The sequence below is a fragment of the Mercurialis annua genome, linkage group LG6 (assembly GCF_937616625.2).
Source record: "Mercurialis annua linkage group LG6, ddMerAnnu1.2, whole genome shotgun sequence".
Taxonomy (NCBI): Eukaryota; Viridiplantae; Streptophyta; class Magnoliopsida; order Malpighiales; family Euphorbiaceae; genus Mercurialis; species Mercurialis annua.
The window spans coordinates 27,502,798-27,526,014 of record NC_065575.1 but is presented as its reverse complement, the minus strand read 5'-3'; the positions used below and the strand labels follow the sequence as shown (position 1 = coordinate 27,526,014).

Sequence of the window (23,217 nt, the reverse complement as noted above, 5' to 3'; positions counted from 1 at the left end):
GATACTTAAGATGCGACATACTAATCTATTGTCACTTTTCACGCACACTCTGCGTAATATAACATAACCATGCTTAGGTAATCGGAACGAGGCGTTAGAGAGACTTGTGATGCGACATAATCATGGTAATCAAAACGACGTGTTAAAGAGATTTGAGATGCGACATAGTAATCCAGCGTCACTTTTTCAAGCACACCTTGTATAATATAACCTAACCATGCTTAGGTAATCGGAATGACGCGTTAGAGAGATTTGTGACGCAAGATAAGAATGGTAATCGAAACGACACGTTAAAGTGACTTGAGACGCGACATACTAATCTACCGTCAATTTTGCCGCACACTTTGCGTAATATAACCTAACCATGCATAGGTTATTGGAACGACGCGTTAAAAAGACTTCAGACGCGACATACCAATCTATTGTCACTTTTAACACACACTTTGAGTAATATAAACTAACCATGCTTAAATAATCGGAACGACGCATTAAAGAGACTTGAGACACATCATACTAATCTAGCATTACGTTTTACGTACTCTTTGCGTAGTATATCTTAACCATGCTTAGGTAATTGGAACGATGTGTCAAAAATACTTGAGACGCGATAGAATAATCTATTGTCACTTTTCACGTACACTTTGCGTAATATAAACTAACCATGCTTAGGTAATTGGAATGACGCGTTAGAGAGACTTGTGACGTGACATAAGAATGGTAATAGAACCGACGCCTTACAGAGACTTGAGACGCGACATATTAATCGAGCATCACTTTTAACGCACACTTTGCATAATATAACCTAACCATACTTAGATAATCGGAACAGCGCGTTAGTGAGACTTGTGAAGCGACATACAAATATAGTGTCAATTTTCACGCACATTTGCGTAATATAACCTAACCATGCATAGGTAATCGGAACGACGCGTCAAAGAGACTTGTGACGCAAAATAGTAACGACGACACGTTAGAGAGACTCGTGACGCGACATAAGCATGGTAATCAAAACGACACGTTAAAGAAACTTGTGACTCGACATAGTAATCTAGCGTCACTTTTCACGACATAGTAATATAACCTAGCCATGCTTAGGTAATTGGAACGACGCGTTTGAGAGACTTGTGACACGGCATAAGCATGGTAATCCAAAAGACGCGTTAAAGAGACTTGAGATGCGACATACTAATCTACCGTCACTTTTCACGCACACTTTGCGTAATATAACCTAACCATGCTTAGGTAATCGGAACGACGGGTTAAAAAGACTTGAGACACGTCATACAAATCTAGCATAACGTTTTACATAGTCTTTGCGTGTAATATAACCTAACCATGCTGAGGTAATCGGAACGTCAGGTCAAATAGACTTGAGACGCGACAAACTAATCTACTGTTAGTTTTCACGAACACTTTGCGTAATATAAACTAACCATGCTTAGATAATTGGAACGACGCGTTAGAGATACTTGTGATGCGACATAATCATGGTAATGGAACGACGCGTTAAAAAGACTTGAGATACGACATACTAATCTATAGTCAATTTTAACTCACAATTTGAGTAATATAACGTAACCATGCTTAGGCAATCAAAACTTTGCGTTAAAGAGACTTGAGATGCGACATACTAATCTAGCGTCACTTTTCACGCACACTTTGCATAATATAACCTAACCATGCTTAGGCAATCAAAACGACGCGTTAGAGATACTTGTGACGCGACATAAGCATGGTAATTGAAACGATGCGTTAACGAGACTTGAGACGAGACATACTAATCTAGTGTCACTTTTCATACACATTTTCCTTAATATAACCTAATAATGCATAGGTAATTAGAACGACGAGTTAGAAAGACTTGTGATGCGACATAAGCATGGTAATCGAAACGACGCGTTAAAGAGAGATAAGGCGCAACATACCAATCTAGCGTCACTTTTCACGAACACTTCGCGTAATATAGCCTAACATTGCATAAGTAATCGAAATGACGGGTTAAAGAGACTTTAGACGCGACAAACTAATCTAGCGGCACTTTTCACGCACACTTTGCGTAATATAACCAAACCATGCTAAGTTAACCAGAACAACTCGTTAAAGAGACTTGAGACGCAACAAACTAATCTAGCGTCACTTTTCACGCATACTTTGCGTAATATAACCTAACCATTCTTAGGTAATCAAAACGACGCTTTGAAAAGACTTGAGACGCGACATACTAATCAATTATAACTTTTAGCGCACACTTTGCATAATATAGCCTAACCATGCTTAGGTAATCGGAACAACGCGTAAAAGAGACTTGAGACACGACATACTAATCCGGCATCACTTTTTACGCACTCTTTGCGTAATTTTTAACCTAACCATGCTTAGGTAATCGGAAAGACGCGTCAAAAAGACTTGAGACGCGACATACTAATCTATTTCACTTTTCACGCACACTTTGAGTAATATAAACTAACAATGTATAGGTAATTGGAGCGATGCGTTAGAGAGACTTATGATGCGACATAAGAATGGTAATGAAACGACGCCTTAAAGAGACATTAGACGCGACATACTAATCTAGCGTCACTTTTCACAGACACTTTGCGTAATTTAATCTAACCATGCATAGGTAATCCGACGGACGCATAAAAGAGACATGAGACGCGACATACTAATCTAGCGTCACTTTTCACGCACACTTTGTGCAATACAACCTAAACATGCTTATGTGTTCAGAACGACGCGTTAAAGAGACTTGTGATGCGACATAAGCATAGTAATCAAAACGACGCGTTAAAGAGATTTGAGACGCGAGATACTAATCTAGCGTCACTTTTTACGCACACTTTGCATAATATAACCTAACGATGATTGGATAATTGGAATGACGAGTTAAAGAGACTTGAGATGCGACATACTAATCAAGCGTCACTTTTTACGCACGCTTTGCGTAACCTAACCTAACCATGCTTAAGTAATTAGAACTATGCGTTAAAGAGACTTAAGACGCAACATACTAATCTAGCGTCACTTTTCACGCACACTTTGCGTAATATAACCTAACCATGCATAGGTAATCGGAACGACGCGTTAGAGAGACTTGTGGCGCGACATAAGCTTGGTAATCGAAATGAAGCGTTAAAGAAACTTGAAACGCGACATACTAATCTAGCGTCACTTTTTACGCACACTTTGGGTAATATAACCTAAAAATGCTTAGGTAATCGGAACTCGTGGTAATCGGAACGACGAGTTTAAGAGACTTAAAATGCGACATACTAATCTAGCGTCACTTCTTACGCATGCTTTGCGTAACCTAACCTAACAATGCTTAAGTAATTGGAATGACACGTTAAAGAGACTTTAGACGCGACATACTAATCTAGCGTCACTTTTCACGCACATTTTGTGTAATATAACCTAACAATGCTTATGTAATTGGAACGACGCGTTAGAGAGACTTGTGACGCGACATACTAATCTAGCGTCACTTTTAACGCACAATTTGCCTAACCATGCTTAGGTAATCGGAACGACGCGTTAAAGAGACTTGTGATTCGACATACTAATCTACCATCAATTTTAACGCACACTTTGTGTAATATAACCTAACCATGATTAGGTAATCGGAACGATGCGCTAGAGAGACTTGTGACGCGACATACTAATCTAGCGTTACTTTTCATGCATACTTTGCGTATTTAACATAACCATGCTTAGGTAATCGAAACGAATCGATAAAGAGACTTGGGACGCGACATACTAATCTAGCGTCACTTTTCACGCACACTTTGCGTAATATAATCTAACCATGCTTAGGTAATCGGAACGACGCGTTAAAGAGACTTGTGATGCAACATAGTAATCTAGCTTTACTTTTTAACGCACACTTTCCATAATATAAACTAACCATGCTTAGGTAATCGGAACGACGCGTTGGAGAGACTTGTGACGCGACGTAAGCATGTTAATCGAAACGACACGTTAAGGAGACTTGAGAAGCGACATCCTAATCTAGATTCACTTTTCACGCACACTTTGCGTAATATAACCTAACCATGCTAGGTATTAAGAACGACACGTTAAAGAAACTTGTGAGGCGAAATAGTATTCTAGCGTCACTTTTTACGCAGAATTTGCGTAATATAACCTAACCATGCATAGGTAATCGGAACGACGCGTTAGAGAGACTTAAAACGCGACATAAGCATGGTAATCGAAACGACGGGTTAAAGACACTTGAGAAGCGACATACTAATCTAACGTCACTTTTCATGCACACTTTGCATAATATAACCAAACCATGATTAGGTAATCGAAACGACGCGTTGAAAAGACTTATGACGCAACATACTAATCTATTGTCACTTTTAACGCACAATTTGCGTAATATAACCTAACCATGCTTAGGTAATCGGAACAGCGCTTTAAAGAGACTTGAGATACGACATATAAATCTAGCATCACTTTTTACGCACTCTTTGCGTAATTTAACCTAATCACGCTTAGGTAATCAGAACGACGCGTCAAAAAGACTTGAGACGTTACATACTAATCTATTTAACTTTTCACGCACAATTTGCGTAATATAAACTAACCATGCTTAGGTAATTGGAACGATGCGTTAGAGAGACTTATGACGCGACATAGGAATGGTAATGAAACGACACCTTAAAGAGACTTCAGACGCGACATACTAATCTAGGATCACTTTTCACGCAAACTTTGCGCAATGTAACCAACCATTCTTAGGCAATCGGAACGACGCGTTTGAGAGACTTGTAATGTCACGACCTGAAATCTCGAGTCGAGACCGGCGCTAGGGAATGGGAATGGTAGTTCCGAAACCCGTAACAAGCCTAAAATTCTCTAAAACGTTTTCGCAAAACATCAATCATACATTGGCATTATAGCGGAAGCATATACATATACACATCTTTATACACTAGTAACTTATTGACACAAAATACTTGGGCTTATTGTTTCCGTATCATGTACGTACTAGCCCGATACATACTATTGTTCAAAACCATATCATCACGGGTATTCACCTTCCGTGTACAAAACATATATAACTACAAAGACAGCAAATGAGAATCGACGTTGTATCTAAATGTTGTACTAGGCCACAACTCTGGTAAGACAAGACACTACTGAAGCAACTACGGAAGTCTGGACTGCAAACGACAAGATTTACTTCCGATCAAAGAATGGACTTCTAGCCAAGTCCATAGTCTAGGTACCTGAAAGCAAACACTGTGGGGGGGGGGGGGGTCAGCTTTGAGCTGAGTGAGATATACGTTACTCACCCTATTATCAAAATAGCATCGGCTTTATAAACCCATTGTGTGCAAATACAAACTTTTCATATACATATACTTTCAAACAATTCAAATGGCAAATAGGAAAAACATGTCTTAATCTTAGACTTATATCGCTCTAGGTATTTACCTAGACTTAGCGAAGATATTGCCTTTTCTATCCATCACAAATTCTGGGCTAATCACCAGACACAAAGTCTAGAAATCAATCAACCATACACAAATACAAAATGCCCGAGATTATTCAACCGAACTCACACCACACAGCGTTCACAAAACTTCCACACCATACTAAATATACACATTCATAAGCATTCTAAGTAACTAAAATACAGCTCAAGCGATGATTCATTCAGCATAAGTAAACACCATAACAAACGTAGTAGTCCAATGTTCACTTCAAACCAAACATATTCACACATTTCCAATCAACATCAAGCTTACAGAAGGATATTCAATTATGCGCATAATTCATATGTTGGCCCAAATTGCCTTTTAGGCAACCAACATATTGTTATTGGCCCGAATCGCCATTTAGGCAACCAATAACTGAATTATCACAATGTTGGCCCAAATCGCCCTATAGGCAACCAACATATTGTTATTGGCCCGAATCGCCATTTAGGCAACCAATAACTCAATCTCACGTCGTTGGCCCGAATCGCCATTTTAAGCAACCAACGACTATTATCAATTATCATTAAATATTCAAATATAAGCATGAAATGATCATCACAACCAAACATTACTCACTTGAACATTTCAACCATGATTGACAAGCGCATTTACATCTTAAATCAACACAACACATTCACACCACACATTTACAAAGCAACATAAATAATACAATACAAGGCAAACCATTCTAATACAATTAAGTCGTATACAAACGACACAAACCAATCCAATAAATTCAAGCCAACAAAAAGAATTCTCATTCCAAACAATTCATGTGATGCATTTAAATACTATTCATATAGTATATAACATAAGTTAAATATGATCATGCGAGTAAGTAAAATATACTCACCGCTTGCTTATCCAAAATCCTCGTTATTAATAGCGTAAGCTCCCTGAGCTCCATGTCCTCTATTAGTTTTCCTTGTCGAACCTAGGACAAATCATATAGATCTCGAGTGAAATTTTAAATCAATAGATACTTAGACTTGAGATAAACAAGTTGCATAACTTATCGCATTATCGACGCCGTAGTCGACTATGTTTGCTAATCGTAAAATAGTCCGACCTCTAAATAAAACTGACATTCTTAAAGTTCAGAATTTCCTCTACAAGTTTTGTTTAGGTCTCGGACTAATACTAGCACCCGAAGGTGTCGGAAACTAGCCCTTAACTTATTAACTTGGGCTGTCCAAAAAATCAGAACTGTTATGCGCATCGTAATGTTATGATATGTTAGGGCCACTTAGAGGCTTAATTTGCAGAAACCTAAACCTAGACATATTTAGAGGACACTCTTAAGTTTCCGTACCAACAAACGGAACATAATTCAAGGTTGCATTGCTCGAGATATTGTCCTTGCAATATGGCTGTTCTGCAACACATATTCTGCAATATCTTCAAACAATGTTCAACATACAAACTCACTAATATTCATCTCTAACAACTCCACTGCAAGTTTACAATTATCAATTGAATCTTATACTCTTAGCCTTAATCATGGCCGAACCTATCACAATCCATTCATATCAAAATTTCATCAATTTTCAGCTTATACTTGACAATTTCATATCACTAACCTCATTTCTAACATTTGAAACCATCATCACTAACTTAAAAAATTAATCACGAAACAACAGCAGCAAACCCTAACTCCAAGTCGTGAATTTTACCTTAATTAACATGTATAGATCAGTAGAGCTCCTCCTCCTCGTTCCGTGGCCGCAAGAATCGTCCAATTCCGTCAAGAAATAAAAGAGTTATGATGATTTGAAGTTTGGAAGGTAAGGAGAAGAACATACGGGTTCTTTCTTATTTCAGCTGAAGTTTTGCTGAATTTTAATCCATTTTTCTTGTTTTTATATTAGTGGACTTGCCACCTCCTCACTTCACAATTTTTAACTTTTCTTTTGTCCAATTTAGTCCGTCCAATGCTAAATCTTTTAGATCCGATCAATTCCATATTATTTATTTTCAAATAAATAATATTAGTCTCATATCTTATAATATCAGTTTCCGATATCTTATTTTGGCAATTTTAGCCAAAAACGCTCAAATTCCAATTTTGAGCTAACTTGCACTTTTTCTCTCTTTTGTGTCCAAATTCCACTTTAATAATTATCGATAACCATTTTATCGATATTATTTTTATAAATATTAATTCCCGTCTATATTCTATTTAATTTCTATTTTCTGGGAATTAAAAGCTCATTTTCAAATTTTAAGCTAAAGTTGACTTTTAGCCACTTTCTCAACTTTATCTCTTTTATCCAATTCCATCTTTCTAATGGTATATTATTATTGAAATTTTCTTACTAAAATTTCAATATCGACCTACTCGTTTTCTCTTTATCCAACTACTCCGTTCAATTTCTTACTTTTCTCATTTTGACAATTCAAAATGAGACTCATCGCTTCTTTTCAAAATCTCAAAATTCCAGGTTATTACATGTGATGCGACATAAGCATGGTAATCGAAACGAGGCGTTAAAGAGACTTGAGATGCGACATACTAATCTAGCGTCAATTTTCATGCACATTTTGCGTAATATTACATATTAATGCTTAGGTAATTGGAACGGCGCGTTAGAGAGACTTGTGACGCGACATAAGCATGGTAATCAAAACGACCCGTTAAAGAGAGTTGAGACGCGACATACTAATCAAGCGTCACTTTTCACGCACACTTTGTGTAATATAACCTAACCATGCTTAAGTAATTGAAACGATGCGTTAAAGAGACTTGAGAAGCGATAAACTAATCTAGCGTCACTTTTCACGCACACTTTGCATAATATAACCTAACCATGCTTGCTTAATCGGAACAACGCATTAAAGAGACTTGTTACGCGACATACTAATCTAGCGTCACTTTTCACGCACACTTTGCATAATATAACCAAACCATGCTTAGGTAATCGGAAGGACACGTTAAAGTTGTTGGCGCAGCGGGACGCGAGGGTCCGGATCGTATATTTCAATTCAAAATCAAAATTCCAACAATCCGGATTCTAAAGTAGATCATATCAACAACAAATGGATCGTCGTATCATTTAGTAATTAAAGCACTCATCTAGGAATCTTAAGCAGAATACCTATGTCGATTCTCCAACGATTCTTGTAGTCCCGAAAGTACGGTGACCTCAAGCTCGTCCACACGAGTATGCGTCCGATTGAATCCTCGCCTTGAAGTAATCCTGCAAGAGTTCCTCTTGCCGAGCATCCCTAAGCTCAAACTCTCGCCGCAATTACGACCTTGCTCGGATGTATGAAAAACGTCGCCAAGTTTTTTCCCGTGATTGATGACTACTTGAACTCCTTAAAGTGGTTTCTCTCTCTACAACTTTGTAGTGAGATGTGTGTTGTGTGGTGTATTGAAATGAGCAAGGACATGCTCTATTTATAGGCTAGAGCATGTCTTAAGAATGCAACACCTTGCATGCTAGGTGTCACACACCAAGCAAAGGTGTTGCCACCACATGACACCTTTCATGTGGTGACATCACATAGGTGACATCATATAGGTGATGTCATCATATGACATCCCATATATGACATAAGCTTATCTCATTTCATCATCACCATGACATCATCATTCTATTAGCTTATGATTAATGATTAAAGTATCATTAATTACACTAATTAATTACTTAAGCCTTTTAATCATAAAACTTGGTTAAAATATAATTAGGTTCCTACTAATTTATAACTCTTATAAATTAGTCCCTAATTAACTTGGACATATAGGTTCCTACTAATTTATAACTCTTACAAATTAGTCCCTAATTTGTACTTGTTTTTCATCTTAGATTAATTTCCGAGATATGCAAGTATCCATATGAAATTGAACTTTCGTAAACTCAATCGGTTGCACACTCTATTGTGTGTGACTAACTAGGTTCACATTTATATGGCAACGAGAGACATAAGAAACGCCTTTCTTATATTAAATAATTAAATCCCATTTAATTATTAACTCTCGTAGATCGAGAGTAACGTCTAGCAACATATCACGACCCCCAAATAGATATGAATGTTTCGATGCATTCTTTATGAACCAATGTTCATAATTACCGTACACTCAAAATTCCCTTCATCTAAGATTCCAATCTCGACTAGTGTCACGGTTAAGTCAAACACTATATGTCTTGATTATATGACCTCATCTCTCAGTTCTAATTCTTGATAAATATGACTTCCACTAGAAACAACTTTCTATGTAAGTCATATACACCTGCGCAGGTTTTATCATCCATCAAGAACAATTTGAGATAGCATAGAATCTTGTCTCCGTTCATCCAGAGTGATGAATCCTTTCTAGGTTAAACCCCTATCTCCATATACAACTAACTAGAGCCAACACATCCCGCGGCCCTAGCTCTTGAAAGATCTAGGGTTAAGGAGTATCAAACTCTAATCACCTATATACAAGATAGTGTCACTGCAAGTCAAAGGACATATGTACAATTATGAACTAGATGACATTAAATTGACTTTAATGAATTACCATGTATAAGTCATCTAGCGTCACTTGTTCGACTTACTCGACACCTTGAGTGTCCATATGTTTATTCTGATCCCCATCAAGTAGTTGAGACTCACTACTTCCTATAATTAGCAACTCTTTACTAATCAGGAGAATAAATAGTGGTGACAATCTTTCCGGGATAATGCGATGCCCTTATTCGCAGGACCCCATCGATCGTGAACGGTTATTTAGATCACTTGTATTATAGAATCTGTCACTCATATTCTTAACACCTTAAGAATAGATTATATCACAATGTGATAAGGACAATACATAATACATGAACACTTAGTTGATGAGACACTTAGTTCAAATAGAACATATATATCTTTGCCATTGGGATTAATTCTACAAATATACACGATCAAATGGCCCTAAGGCATATACTACTAACAATCTCCCACTTGCACTAGTGCCATTGACAACTATATCTAAGCCCCATCTTCACAAGATCTAAATATTAATGACTTTAAGTCATGTAAACCTTATTGACTCTAAGTCATGTAAACCTTAATGACTCCAAGTCATGGGCTTTGTCAGTGGGTTAGCCGTGTTATTGGCTAATGCTATCTTTTAGAGAAACAATTTTCTCTTTCCAACAATTTCTTTAGATAATATGATAATGCCTTTCCTTATGTTCAGATAAGTTATGAGACCCGGTTTCTTTTGCTAGGGCAGTAGGACCATTGTGGTTGCAGAAAAGAGGAACTTTCGACTTAATGGAAGAAAACCATACTTAGTTCAGTTACAAACTAATTTATCCAAACACCTTCTATTACGACATCTCATGTCATAATATACTCGGCTTCTATAATGGAGTATGTTGTTGATTCTTGCTTAGAACACTTCTAGCTCACTACTCCTTCATTATAGATAAATATGAATCTGGAGATAGACTCTCTATTATCCATATCTGATTATTAATCAGAATCTGTATAACGGTCTACTTAAAAATCTCGTTCTCCATTTGTTAATACCATATCTTTAGTTCTATAAAAGTACTTAAAGATACCTTTAACAACCATCCAATGTTCTCAACATAGATTGGATTAAAACCGATTAGTCCCACTAACCGCATAGACAATTTCTAGCTTTGTATGTGGCAACACATACCTCAGACTACCAATTGCCGAAGCTTATGGTATCTTTGCTAGATTCTTTCTTTCTTCAGAAGTTTCGGAAGACACTCCCTTTGAAAGAAGAATTTTATGCCTAACTAGTATCAATCCTCTCTTAGAACTTCCATATTGAACTACTTCAATATCTTTTCTAAAAATAGCCTTTAGGAGAAACCAATTATTCTCTTAGATCTATCTCTATAGAGTCTAATACTGAGAATTTAGGCTACCTCTCCGAGGTGTTTGACGGAGTACGTATTGGATAAACTAAAGTTTACAAAAGTTAACATTCCGATATTATTATTTATTAGTAATAAGTTATCTACATACAAGATCATGAAAGTGAGTCTGCTCCCACTAACCTTCTTGTAAACATTGTGTTTATCATCGTTTTTAATAAATTCATAATCTTGTATGTAGATAAAACTCGAAGCTTTCTTTCCATCCACTAGGGATCATTTTAGCTTACACGCCTTGGAACCTTCTTCGGATTCAAAATCCTCGACTTATTCCATATAGATATACTCCTTATTAACCATTAAGAATGTGGTTCTTACATCCATATGTCCAACCACAAAATCTGAATGTGTAGCCTTGGTAAGAAAATTCTTGATGGACTTAAGCATGGCTACCAACGATAAAGTGTATTCACAATACAAATTCTTGCCTCTAGCAAAACTCTTTTGCAACAAGCCTAGGTTTAAAGGTCTCCACCTTTCCATTAGTACCAATTTTACACTTGAAGATCCATTTAAACCTTATTGGTATAATACCTTTGGATGGATCGACTATCTCCTAAAATTTGTTTCTTTATATGGAATCCATTTCAGATTTTATTCCTTCAAACAATTTTGAAGAATCTATATCACATATAGTTTCCTCATAAGTAGAGGGATCAACACTTGATCTTTTACTCCATGACTAAACAACTCTTGTTTATCATGCGGGAAAACCATCTCTCTCCGGTGGACGAGATACTCTACTTAATCTTCGAGTTGTTAATGTAGATACATCTTTTACTAACTCCGGCTTTTAGTGGGTTTGATCAATCTTCATTGATTCATTATTTTGTTGGTAACTAGATGACTCCTCATCTAATTCTATATTCCTTTCTTAGTGTCCCTCTTGAATAAACGCTTTATTAAGAAAGACTACCACCGATAAACAACGATTATTTGTTCGGTTCAAATATAGAAACAATATCCTAAACTGTCTTTAGGATATCCAACATAACGTTTCCATGATTGATTTTGATTCCAAATTTATCGGATATCAGTTTCCTGATATGTTCCGAACACCCTCAAATCTTAACATCCTTAAGACTTGATTCCATACCATATCTCATAAGGTATCTATGGTGCAAATTTAGTTGGAATTTGTTTAGAATTTTATTTGCGGTATGAAGTGCTTGACCCTATAACTAGATGGATAAGTCAGTATATAGCTCATTATTGATTGTATCATTTCCCACAATGTACGATACGTCCTTCTTGACAGACGCACCATTCAACCATGGTGTTCCCAAGGAGTAAGTTGAAAAATAATACCACATTCCTTTTAGGAACATACCAAATTCTGTACTCAAGCATTCTTCCCTTTTCGATCACATCGTAAAGTATTAATACCTTTTCCAATTTGGTTTTCTACTTCATTCTTGAAGTCATTTGAACATTTCAAAATCTTCATGTTTGTTCTTCATAAGACAAACTTAACTATCTCGTGATAAATCATCGATGTAGAAAATGAAGTATAAGTATCTACATCACTATGTATGATCTCTTAAACGGCTTTAGCTCTACCTCTTTGTCCCACAAAGAATAATCAGGCCATGTTGCCTTTAAGGTACGACTCACAAATTGGAAGAGATGCAAAATCTTGATTGCTCAAGATTCCCATCCTATATAACTTGTTATGTCTATCGTTTGCAATATGTCCTAATTATAAATGCCAAAGTTGTTTAGAAGTTTGATAACTTATGGTATTCATTTCCAAAACATCTTTTGCATTAAACATCTTTATTCAAGTCATAAAGAACATTTTGTACATATCCATACCCAACTCCGTATTATCAAACATAATAGTACAAATATCCTTTGTAAATAGCAAATCAACTACCAAATTTGTCATACAAATTCGGATATGATATTTCTATATATATTGGGTGAGTACAAAAAACTTGTTTAAGTACAACTTATGTTTATTTAAGAAAATTGAAGTTGATCCTATAGCTCTTGTCGCAACGCTTGCGTCATTCCCGAGATCTAAGATTACTTCATCTTTTTTCCTTTCTTTCTCACTTTTACTAAATCCGTAAAAGATAAACAAATGTGAGAATTAGCATCGGTATTCAATACCCAAACTTTTAAATGAGCAATTGACATTGGAATATGAGATAGACACATTCTTGATGGAATTGTCGTTCCTCTCGTCATTGCCCTTTAAGCATTCACAATACTTAATACAATTTCCATTTCAATGTCTTTTGGTTTGACAAAAGAAACAATTTCTTTTATTGACCGAACCGCCTTTCAAATATTCCAAATATTTCCGTCTATGACTTATACTGTCCTACATCATAACAAATGAAAACATTTTTCTTTGTTAACCGATGTGCATTTCTTTTCCGTAATAGCCTTGGAGGCATCTAAATATCTTAATCAATCAAAAATTTATTTTAAACCACCAGCCGATTACTATCGTGAATGTCACTTGAAAGGATTCTATTTAATCTTATTATCCCTTAGATAGCAAAGATCTCTAATTAGAAATCGTGTTATTTTGTATATTTAACCATAATGATTTGGTCTTTATCAAAATGGCCTCCCACTATCTTTTTCGAATCCTATACTTCCAAAATAGGAAACGTGAATCTTTGTTGGAAAAGATTTCAAGCGGGTGATTGAATTCTTATATTCATTTATCTTTCCCTCAAGTACTTAATGCTATTCTTGGGATCAAAATGATATATAAGTGAACAACTACTTGTTTATCATATCTCATATGAGGTTCAATCATTTCCGGCTCCTAATGCTTTCACCCTCAGTCACCCATTGTCGTTATTGGGTTTCTGCATTAGTTAAGTTTAACCCATTGAATCAACTAAGATGTATCAATTTAAATAATACACGACTCAGGTACGCCTAATTGCCGTTATTGTCGTGTACTATATCGATACATCTGTAACATCTCATGCTTAACAATAAACTAAATAACAGCCTCTTGACGATATCATCTCACCCCTATGTATCCATAGCCGACAAGATGATAACTCAAAGTGTGTTAGTTTATTGCTCCAATGGAGAGCCATTGATAAATCAATTTAATGATTAATCAATATAAACTTAATCTTTCAACTTTTTAGGAAGATTTCTTAGGGTTTTAAATTATTCCGGTCTCACTAAGCACACAACACATTTTAGCATGCATCCCATACATATTAAAGCTAAAATAAATCATGCAATCACACATGTATGATCATGGACTTCAGAGGTCTCATTCTTTAGGCACAAAGAATGAGCAAACTATTACATATCTCGGAAATGATTCTCTAATCATTTACTATGTAATATCTACTTTCTTTAGGTATTAAGGATTCATCCTAGAACCTCCGAAAGCTTCAACCGATTGCTAATCCTCGAAAAAAGATTAATTTTTTTACGATTTTTTTTTCGAGTCGGAAACTTTTTCCCGGGTGTAAAACCCCTTTTTCAGCATTTCGGCTTTTTACGAAAAAGAATATTTTTTTTCTAGCCGGAAATTTTTTTCCCGGGTGTAAAACCCGTTTTTTAGCATTTTTGGTTTTTATGAAAAAAAATATTATTATTTTTTGGGGTTTTTTTTTCGGGTTTCGCTTTTTCCGCACATCTCGTTGATGACAACATAATGCACAAGCGAATCACGTATTGTGTTAAATTATCACATTAGAAAAATTCCCAGGATAGATTGGAGGGTCACGAGCGGACCACTTAAGTACCAATCTCCTAGACAGAATTTAGTCAAATGTAATTAATATCACAATAGCGTTCATCGGTTTTTTTAAAAAAAAAACTTAAGCACTCGGAATTATAAATTACATGCCCAATACTAATTCCTAAGTCCATGATTATTTATACATGTATTCAATCGTAAAGTGTTCATACTCGATGATACGGTGGCTCTGATACCACTGTTGGCGGAGCGGGACGCGAGAGTCCAGATCGTATATTTCAATTCAAAATCAAAATTCCAACAATACGGATCCTAAAGTTGATCATATCAACAACAAATGGATCGTCGTATCATTTAGTAATTAAAGCATGCATCTAGGAATCCAAAGAAGAATACATGTGATTGTCCAACGATTCTTGTAGTCCCGAAAGTACGGCGACCTAAAGTTCGTCCACACGAGTATGCGTCCGATTGAATCCTCGCCTTCAAGTAATCTGCAAGAGTTCCTCTTGCCGAGAAGCCCTAAGCTCAAACTCTCGCCGCAATTACGTCCTTGCTCGGATGTATGAAAAACGTCGCCAAGTTTTTCCCGTGATTGATGACTACTTGAACTCCTTCAAGTGCTTTCTCTCTCTACAATTTTGTAGTGAGATGTGTGTTGTGTGGTGTGTTGAAATGAGCAAGGACATGCTCTATTTATAGGCTAGAGCATGTCTTAAGAATGCAACACCTTGCATGCTAGGTGTCACACACCAAGCAAAGGTGTTGCCACCACATGACACCTTTGATGTGGTGACATCACATAGGTGACATCATATAGGTGATGTCATCATATGACATCACATATATGACATAAGCTTATCTCATTAAAGTCTTGCAGTCTGGCAAGTTAAGGTTGTCTTGTGCTTTTGCGACAAGTTTTCTTTTTGTGTCAGTTTCATTTCTTTTCTCTTTCAGTTTGTGGACCCCGTTCTCTGTTGTTCAGTAAGATTTGTTTCCCACTTCAGGCTTTGTTTTTTGGGCGGTTCCTTTAACCAATACATGTTTTAGTCCCTTTTCTTTAATACAACGTGTTTGGCGAGTTCTTTTTTGTTATTGCGATATATTTGTTTCTCTGGGTCAATTTCATTGAAGCTTTCCTTATGGCTGGGTTTAATGGTGAGGTGGATCTGAGGGCCAGATTAGCGGTAGTGGAAGAAGGTGAAGAGGTGTTTGATTACTCGGGAGCAGGGGTGGAAGCGGAGACTGAGAAGTATAGATGGTGTTTGGTGGGAAGGTTTTTGACTGATAAGCAGGTGAACTGTGAGGCTGTTAAGTCTGTTCTTCCTCTTATTTGGAAACCAGTGAAAGATGTTTGTGTTACGGAAGCGGCTCCGAATTTATTCCTCTTCCAGTTTTTCCATGAGATGGATATGCGGAGAGTTGTTGACGATGGTCCGTGGACTTTCGAATACCATCTGCTGCTGTGTCGGCAACTGGTTATAGGAGAAACGATATCGGAGGTTCAGTTATGGGAGGCGACGTTATGGGTGCACCTGCTGGATATCCCTTTAGGGTTTGTCTCTAAAAAACTTGGAGAAGACGTTGGTAATTTCCTAGGGTCATTTGTGGCCCATGACAATAGAAGATCAAAAACTGTAGAAGGGAGTTCGATGAGGGTCAGGGCCAGCATTGATGTCAGAAAACCGTTGAGGAGGAGGATGAAGTTTAAATGGAGTGCTAGTGCTACTAGTTGGATCACCTTCCAATACGAAAGGATTCCAATGTTTTGCTTCTACTGTGGTGTTATGGGCCATTCGGAGAAGTTTTGTGTAAAATTCTTCGACAACCCTATCCCAAAAGAGATGATGCCCTATGATTCAAGTTTGAGATTCGTGCTAAAGAAGTCGGCGGCGCCGAAGCCGGACAGGTGGTTGAGGAGTTCTAGTCCGGCAAGGGAGGAGAATGGGGAAGAAAATGCTGAGGTGGAAAGTTTGAATGAAAGAATCGCTGAAAATCTGTCATTGGCAAAATCTGCGCAATCATTTGAAAATCAAAATAGAAAGTTCCGGGAAAAGGAGGTTTTTGAGGGAAAATCTGCTGACCTAGTAATTAGAGAGGGCGGGAGATCTAATCAAATCAATTCAATTATCAGCAAATCTAGCTTTCCAAATGTGGTGGATGGTGAGGTGGCAAATGAATCTAAGAGAAAAAGAGCAAATGGAGGAAGTGTTATTGGGCTTTTAGAAGGTGGGCCAAGTTTTCTTGTCTCTGACATGATTATTGATCCATCAGTTTACAGACCGGCGGGCCTTGGTAATCAGGCCGGCCATAAGCAATGAGTTGCTTAGGGTGGATGTCGTGGATTGGCCAGTCCGCGTACAATTCGGTTCCTACGTGATATGGCTAGAAGGCTTAAACCTTCTTTTGTGTTTCTGTGCGAGACAATGATTACTGGCATTCAGATTGAGGCGTTGAAATCTGCAATGCAATTTGAGGGAGCATTTGCGGTAGATAGTGTCGGAAATAAGGGTGGTCTAACGTTTTTTTGGAAGTCGGAGTTTGATGTTACGGTGACTGGAGCGTGTGAGAATTTTATTAATTTGAACGTTAAGGCAGATGGGCGCCAGTGGAGGCTGACGGGTTTTTATGGATGCCCGGAAAGAAATAGAAGACGTGAGTCTTGGGAAATGTTGCATAATATTAGTTTAGAAAGCTCGTTACCTTGGTGCGTGCTAGGTGATTTTAATGACATCTTATCGAGGGAGGAGAAAAGAGGGGGAGCTACTCACCCTAATTGGCTGATTAATGGGTTCAGAGAGACAATTATGAACTGTGGTTTGTTAGACATTGGGGCGCACGGTTACAAGTTTACGTGGCACCGTGGTAAAAATGTTGCAGAGAGGGTGGAAGAAAGATTGGACCGAGTTTTATGCACGAGTGAGTGGCTGGAAGCTTTTCCTGAAGCTACTGTTTATAATCAAGAGGTCTCTACCTCAGACCACTTACCCATTTTCTTATCGATGGAGAGACAGGAGGATACTAGGTTCAATCGTAAGTTCAGGTTCGATAATACCTGGATATCAAAGAAGGAGTGTGCGGGGATAGTGGAGGAGGCTTGGAACAGTTATGGGGTATCGAATATCTCAGCCAAGCTCAATATTACGAAGGATGTATTAAAAAGCTGGAATGGGCAGCAGGGGCCGAATTATAGAAGAACTGTTGAAGGTTTAAGGAAGAAGCTGGTTTCGTTGTAGAAAAATCCAGACGAAGGGAGTGTAATAGAGTATAGTAGGGTTTCGAATGTTCTTCATGATGTGCTTCGAGATGAGGAAGTGTACTGGAAGCAGAGATCAAAGGTGTTCTGGTTATCGGAGGGAGACGCAAACACCCGTTTCTTTCATAATTTTGCGTCAGCCAGAAAGCGGAATAATAGAGTCAGAAAATTGCGTGATGAAGCGGGAGAATGGCAGACTTCGCAGAAGGATATTGATGGTGTTATGTTGAGGTACTTCAAAAATCTATTTTCTGATGACAGTTCAGCTCCTATTGAGTTTATTGATTTTGCTCCTTGTGTTGTTGATGATGATAATGAATTCTTGATGAGTCCTGTTTCGGTTTTGGAAGTGAGAAAAGCAGTGTTTAGTATGCATAATGATAAGTCTCCCGGGCCTGACGGGTTTAATCCGGGTTTCTTTAAAACTTATTGGAATGTGGTGGGTAATGATATTGTCAAATTATGTAGAGAATTCATGAGAAATGGCTGCTTTAATGAAGGAATTAATAATACAGTGTTGGTGCTTATTCCTAAAACTACCCAACCTGAATTTATGTCTGATTTGAGACCAATTTCTCTATGCAATGTGGTGTATAAAATTATTTCTAAAGTGTTGGTTAATAGAATGAAAAAGATGATGCCTAAAATTATTTCTGAAAATCAAAGTGCTTTTGTGGAAAATAGGTTGATTACGGATAACTTTTTGATTGCTTTTGAAATTGGGCATTATTTGCGGCGTAAAAGGAGAGGAAAAAAATGGTATGGCGGGTTTAAAAATTGATATGAGCAAGGCGTATGACAGGGTGCGGTGGGATTTTGTTGAATTCATGCTCAAAAAGTTGGGTTTCTGTGAGGCTTGGGTTCGTTTGGTTATGTATTGCATTTCTTCGGTTCGTTATACTGGCATAGGCGAGTGTGCTTGTCAGGATCCTATTATTCCAAGTCGTGGGTTGCGGCAGGGGGACCCGCTTTCGCCATATCTATTTATCATTTGCGCAGAGGGTCTTAGTTTAATGTTGGCTCAAGAGGAGAGGGTCGGCAGACTTCATGGAGCGACTATTTGCAGAGGAGCCCCTCCTATTAGTCATTTATTTTTCGCAGATGACTGTTTTTTGTTCTTTCGAGCATCGGTAGAAGAGGCTATGGTTGTTAACGGTGTGTTGAAGGAGTATGAGAGATTATCAGGGCAAAAGGTGAACTTCCAGAAATCTAATGTCATCTTTAGTGCGAATGTGGCAAATGAGATCCGGAATGTTATCTCTAATGCAATCGGGGTGCAGGTAGTTTGTGAGAGTGGGAAGTATTTAGGCTTACCTTCTTTGGTGGGCAGGAATAAAAGACACATTTTTGGCTTCATAAAAGAGAGGGTATGGGATAAGGTGAAGGGGTGGAACTCTAAAGCTTTGTCGCGAGGTGGAAAAGAGATTTTGATTAAGACGGTTGCTCAGTCCATGCCTAACTACGTGATGAATGTTTTTTTGATTCCACTTCGTTTGTGTGAAGAGCTTGAGTGAATGCTTAACTCGTTTTGGTGGGGTAGAGACCAAGAGAGGAAAAAAGGTATAAATTGGGCGAGATGGGACCGTTTGTGCGTGCCAAAGAAGTTTGGTGGTTTGGGATTTAAGAAAATTCGGGAATTTAACTTAGCTATGTTAGGGAGACAAGCTTGGAGGTTTATTAGTGCGGAGAATAATCTTATGGTTCGGGTGTTCAAAGCTAAGTATTTTCCTAAATCCACGTTTTTTTAGAAGCAAAATTGGGCTCGAATCCAAGTTACGTGTGGAGGAGTATCTTTGAAACGCAATCTGTGATGGTTAAGGGAACGAGGGTGCGGATAGGTAATGGGTTGAATACAGCTGTATGGGGCAGCCCTTGGTTAGATAATGAGGGAGATGGCTTAGTTACTACTCCTATGCCGGAGGATTTAAGCAATACTTTGGTTAGGAATCTACTAGTGGAGGATGGAAGTGCTTGGGATACGGGGCTGGTTCAGGACGTGTTTGTAGCTAGCGATGTTGATAAAATTCTAAGTATTCCGCTGAGTAACCGGAATGTTGATGACGGATGGAAGTGGGAGTCGAAAGGAAATTATTCGGTGAGAAGTTTTTATAGGGCAGCTTGCGGGGAAGTTTCGACGCAGCCGTCAGGTCTGTGGAATCGAATTTGGAGTTTGGATATTCCAAGGCACATCAGTAATTTCGTATGGAGAGCTTGCTCGGGGTTCCTTCCTACCTCGGATGCGTTAGCTTCTCGTAAAGTCTTCATCAACGATCAGTGTTCAGTGTGCGCAGCAGGTCGCGATAATGCCCCTCACTTGTTCTTCTTTTGTTCAGTTGCTAATGCTTGCTGGAATAAAGTGAGGGTGCCGTCTCTTGATGCTGATGGGTATTTTTCAGATTGGGTTAATCATTGGGTGGAGGAGTTGCCGGTAGAGGAGAGTTCAGTAGTGGCGTTTATATGTTGGAATCTTTGGACTAACAGAAATAACGCTGTTTGGAGGAAGACTCAGAGTTCGCCGGAGCTGATTGTTGCGGGAGCCTGGTCTCAGTTAACAGCTTGGAAATTGGCTCAATCTCCGGCAACAGATTTAAGGTTTGCTGGTTTATTGCACGGAGATGGCAGTTGTGTTTGGGTTCCTCCAAGGAGAGGCTGGGTGAAAGCCAATGTCGACGCAGCGGTTTTCTCGGGAGGTAGAGGTATTGGGATCGGCGTTGTAGTAAGGGATGAAGGGGGCAGCATTGTTTAGGCTAAACTTGTCAAGCTGGAAGGAAATTATTCGGCGAGAGTGGCAGAAGCGTTGGGTATTCGAGAGGTGCTGAGTTGGCTCAAATGAGTTAATAATTTGGTGATCGAATCCGACGCTATGAATGTGGTGCTGGACATTTGGAATCCGACTTCGACGGAATCGGATTTGATTGTTGACGATTGTGTTTCAGTTGCAAAGCAGTTTAGTAATGTTTTATTTGTGTTTGTGAGGCGATCTGCGAATCAGGCTGCGTATGTATTAGCGCAAAATGCCCGTTCCATTACAGGTCATCGGGAGTGGTTTAGCCATTTTCCTGAGTTTCTCACTGCTGTAACTGCTTTGGATCATTAATGAATTTTATGTTGATTCTCAAAAAAAAAAGCTTATCTCATTACATCATCACCATGACATCATCATTCCATTAGCTTATGATTAATGATTCACATCTCATTAATTACACTAATTAATTACTTAAGCCTTTTAATCATAAAACTTGGTTAAAATATAATTAGGTTCCTACTAATTTATAACTCTTATAAAATAGTCCCTAATTAACTCGGACATAGTACAATTAGGTTCCTACTAATTTATAACTCTTACAAATTAGTCCCTAATTTGTACTTGTTTTTCATCTTAGATTAATTTCCGAGATATGCTAGTATCCATATGAAATTGATCTTTCGTAAACTCAATCGGTTGCACACTCTATTGTGTGTCACTAACTAGGTTCACATTTATATGGCAACGAGAAACATAAGAAACGCCTTTCTTATATTAAATAATTAAATCCCATTTAATTATTAATTCTCGTAGATCGAGAGTGACGTTTAGCAACATATCACGACCCCCAAATAGATATGAATGTTTTGATGCATTCTTTATGAACCAATGTTCATAATTACCGTACACTCAAAATTCCCTTCATCTAAGATTCCAATCTCGACTAGTGTCACGGTTAAGTCAAACACTGTATGTCTTGATTATATGACCTCATCTCTCAGTTCTAATTCTTCATAAATATGATTTTCACTAGAAACAACTTTCTATGGAAGTCATATACACCTGCGCAGGTTTTATCATTCATCAAGAACAATTTGAGATAGCATAGAATCTTGTCTCCGTTCATCCAGAGTGATGAATCCTTTCTAGGTTAAACCCCTATCTCCATATACAACTAATTAGAGCCAACACATCCCGCGGCCCTAGCTCATTAAAGATCCAGGGTTAAGAAGTATCAAACTCTAATCACCTATATACAAGTGTCACCGCAAGTCAAAGGACATATGTACAATTATGAAGTAGATGACATTAAATTGACTTTAATGAATTACCATCTATAATTCATCTAGCGTCACTTGTTCGACTTACTCAACACCTTGAGTGTCCATATGTTTATTCTGATCCCCATCAAGTAGTATGAGACTCACTACTTCCTATAATTAGAAACTCTTTTCTAATCAAGAGAATAAATAGAGGTGACAATCTTTCCGGGATAATGCGATGCCCTTATTCGCAGGACCCCATCGATCGTGAACGGTTATTTAGATCACTTGTATAATAGAATATGTCACTCATATACTTAACACCATAAGAATAGATTCTATCACAATGTGATAAGGACAATATGTAATACATGAACACTTAGTTGATGAGACACTTAGTTCAAATAGAACATATATATCTTTGCCATTGGGATTATTTCTACAAATATACACGATCGAATGGCCCTAGGGCATATACTACTAACAAAAGTGACTTGTGATGCGACATATTACTCTACCGTGAATTTTAACACACACTTTGCGTAATATAACCTAACCATGATTAGGTAATCAAAACAACGCGTTAGAGAGACTTGTGATGCGACATAACCATGGTAATCGAAACGACGCGTTAAAGAGACTTGAGACGTGACATACTAATCTACCGTCACTTTCACGCATATTTTGCATAATATAACCTGACCATGATTAGGTATCCGGAACGACGCGTTAAAAAAACCTGTGACGAGATATACTAATGTAGCATCACATTTTACGCACACGATGCGTTAAAGAGACTTGTGACTCGACATACTAATCTAGCGTCACTTTTAACGCACACTTTTAAATAACCTAACCGTGCTTAGGTAATCAGGACGACGCATAAGA

General features: G+C 37.8%; 1 protein-coding gene across 1 annotated transcript; it reads left to right on the top strand.

The window, feature by feature from the left end:
• The first annotated feature begins 16,207 nt into the window (after positions 1-16,207).
• On the top strand, positions 16,208-17,386 carry LOC126687712 (uncharacterized). Its single transcript, XM_050382267.1, has one exon. The coding sequence runs from the start codon at positions 16,208-16,210 to the stop codon at positions 17,384-17,386; it is 1,179 nt and encodes a 392-aa protein (XP_050238224.1).
• The last annotated feature ends 5,831 nt before the right edge of the window (positions 17,387-23,217 follow it).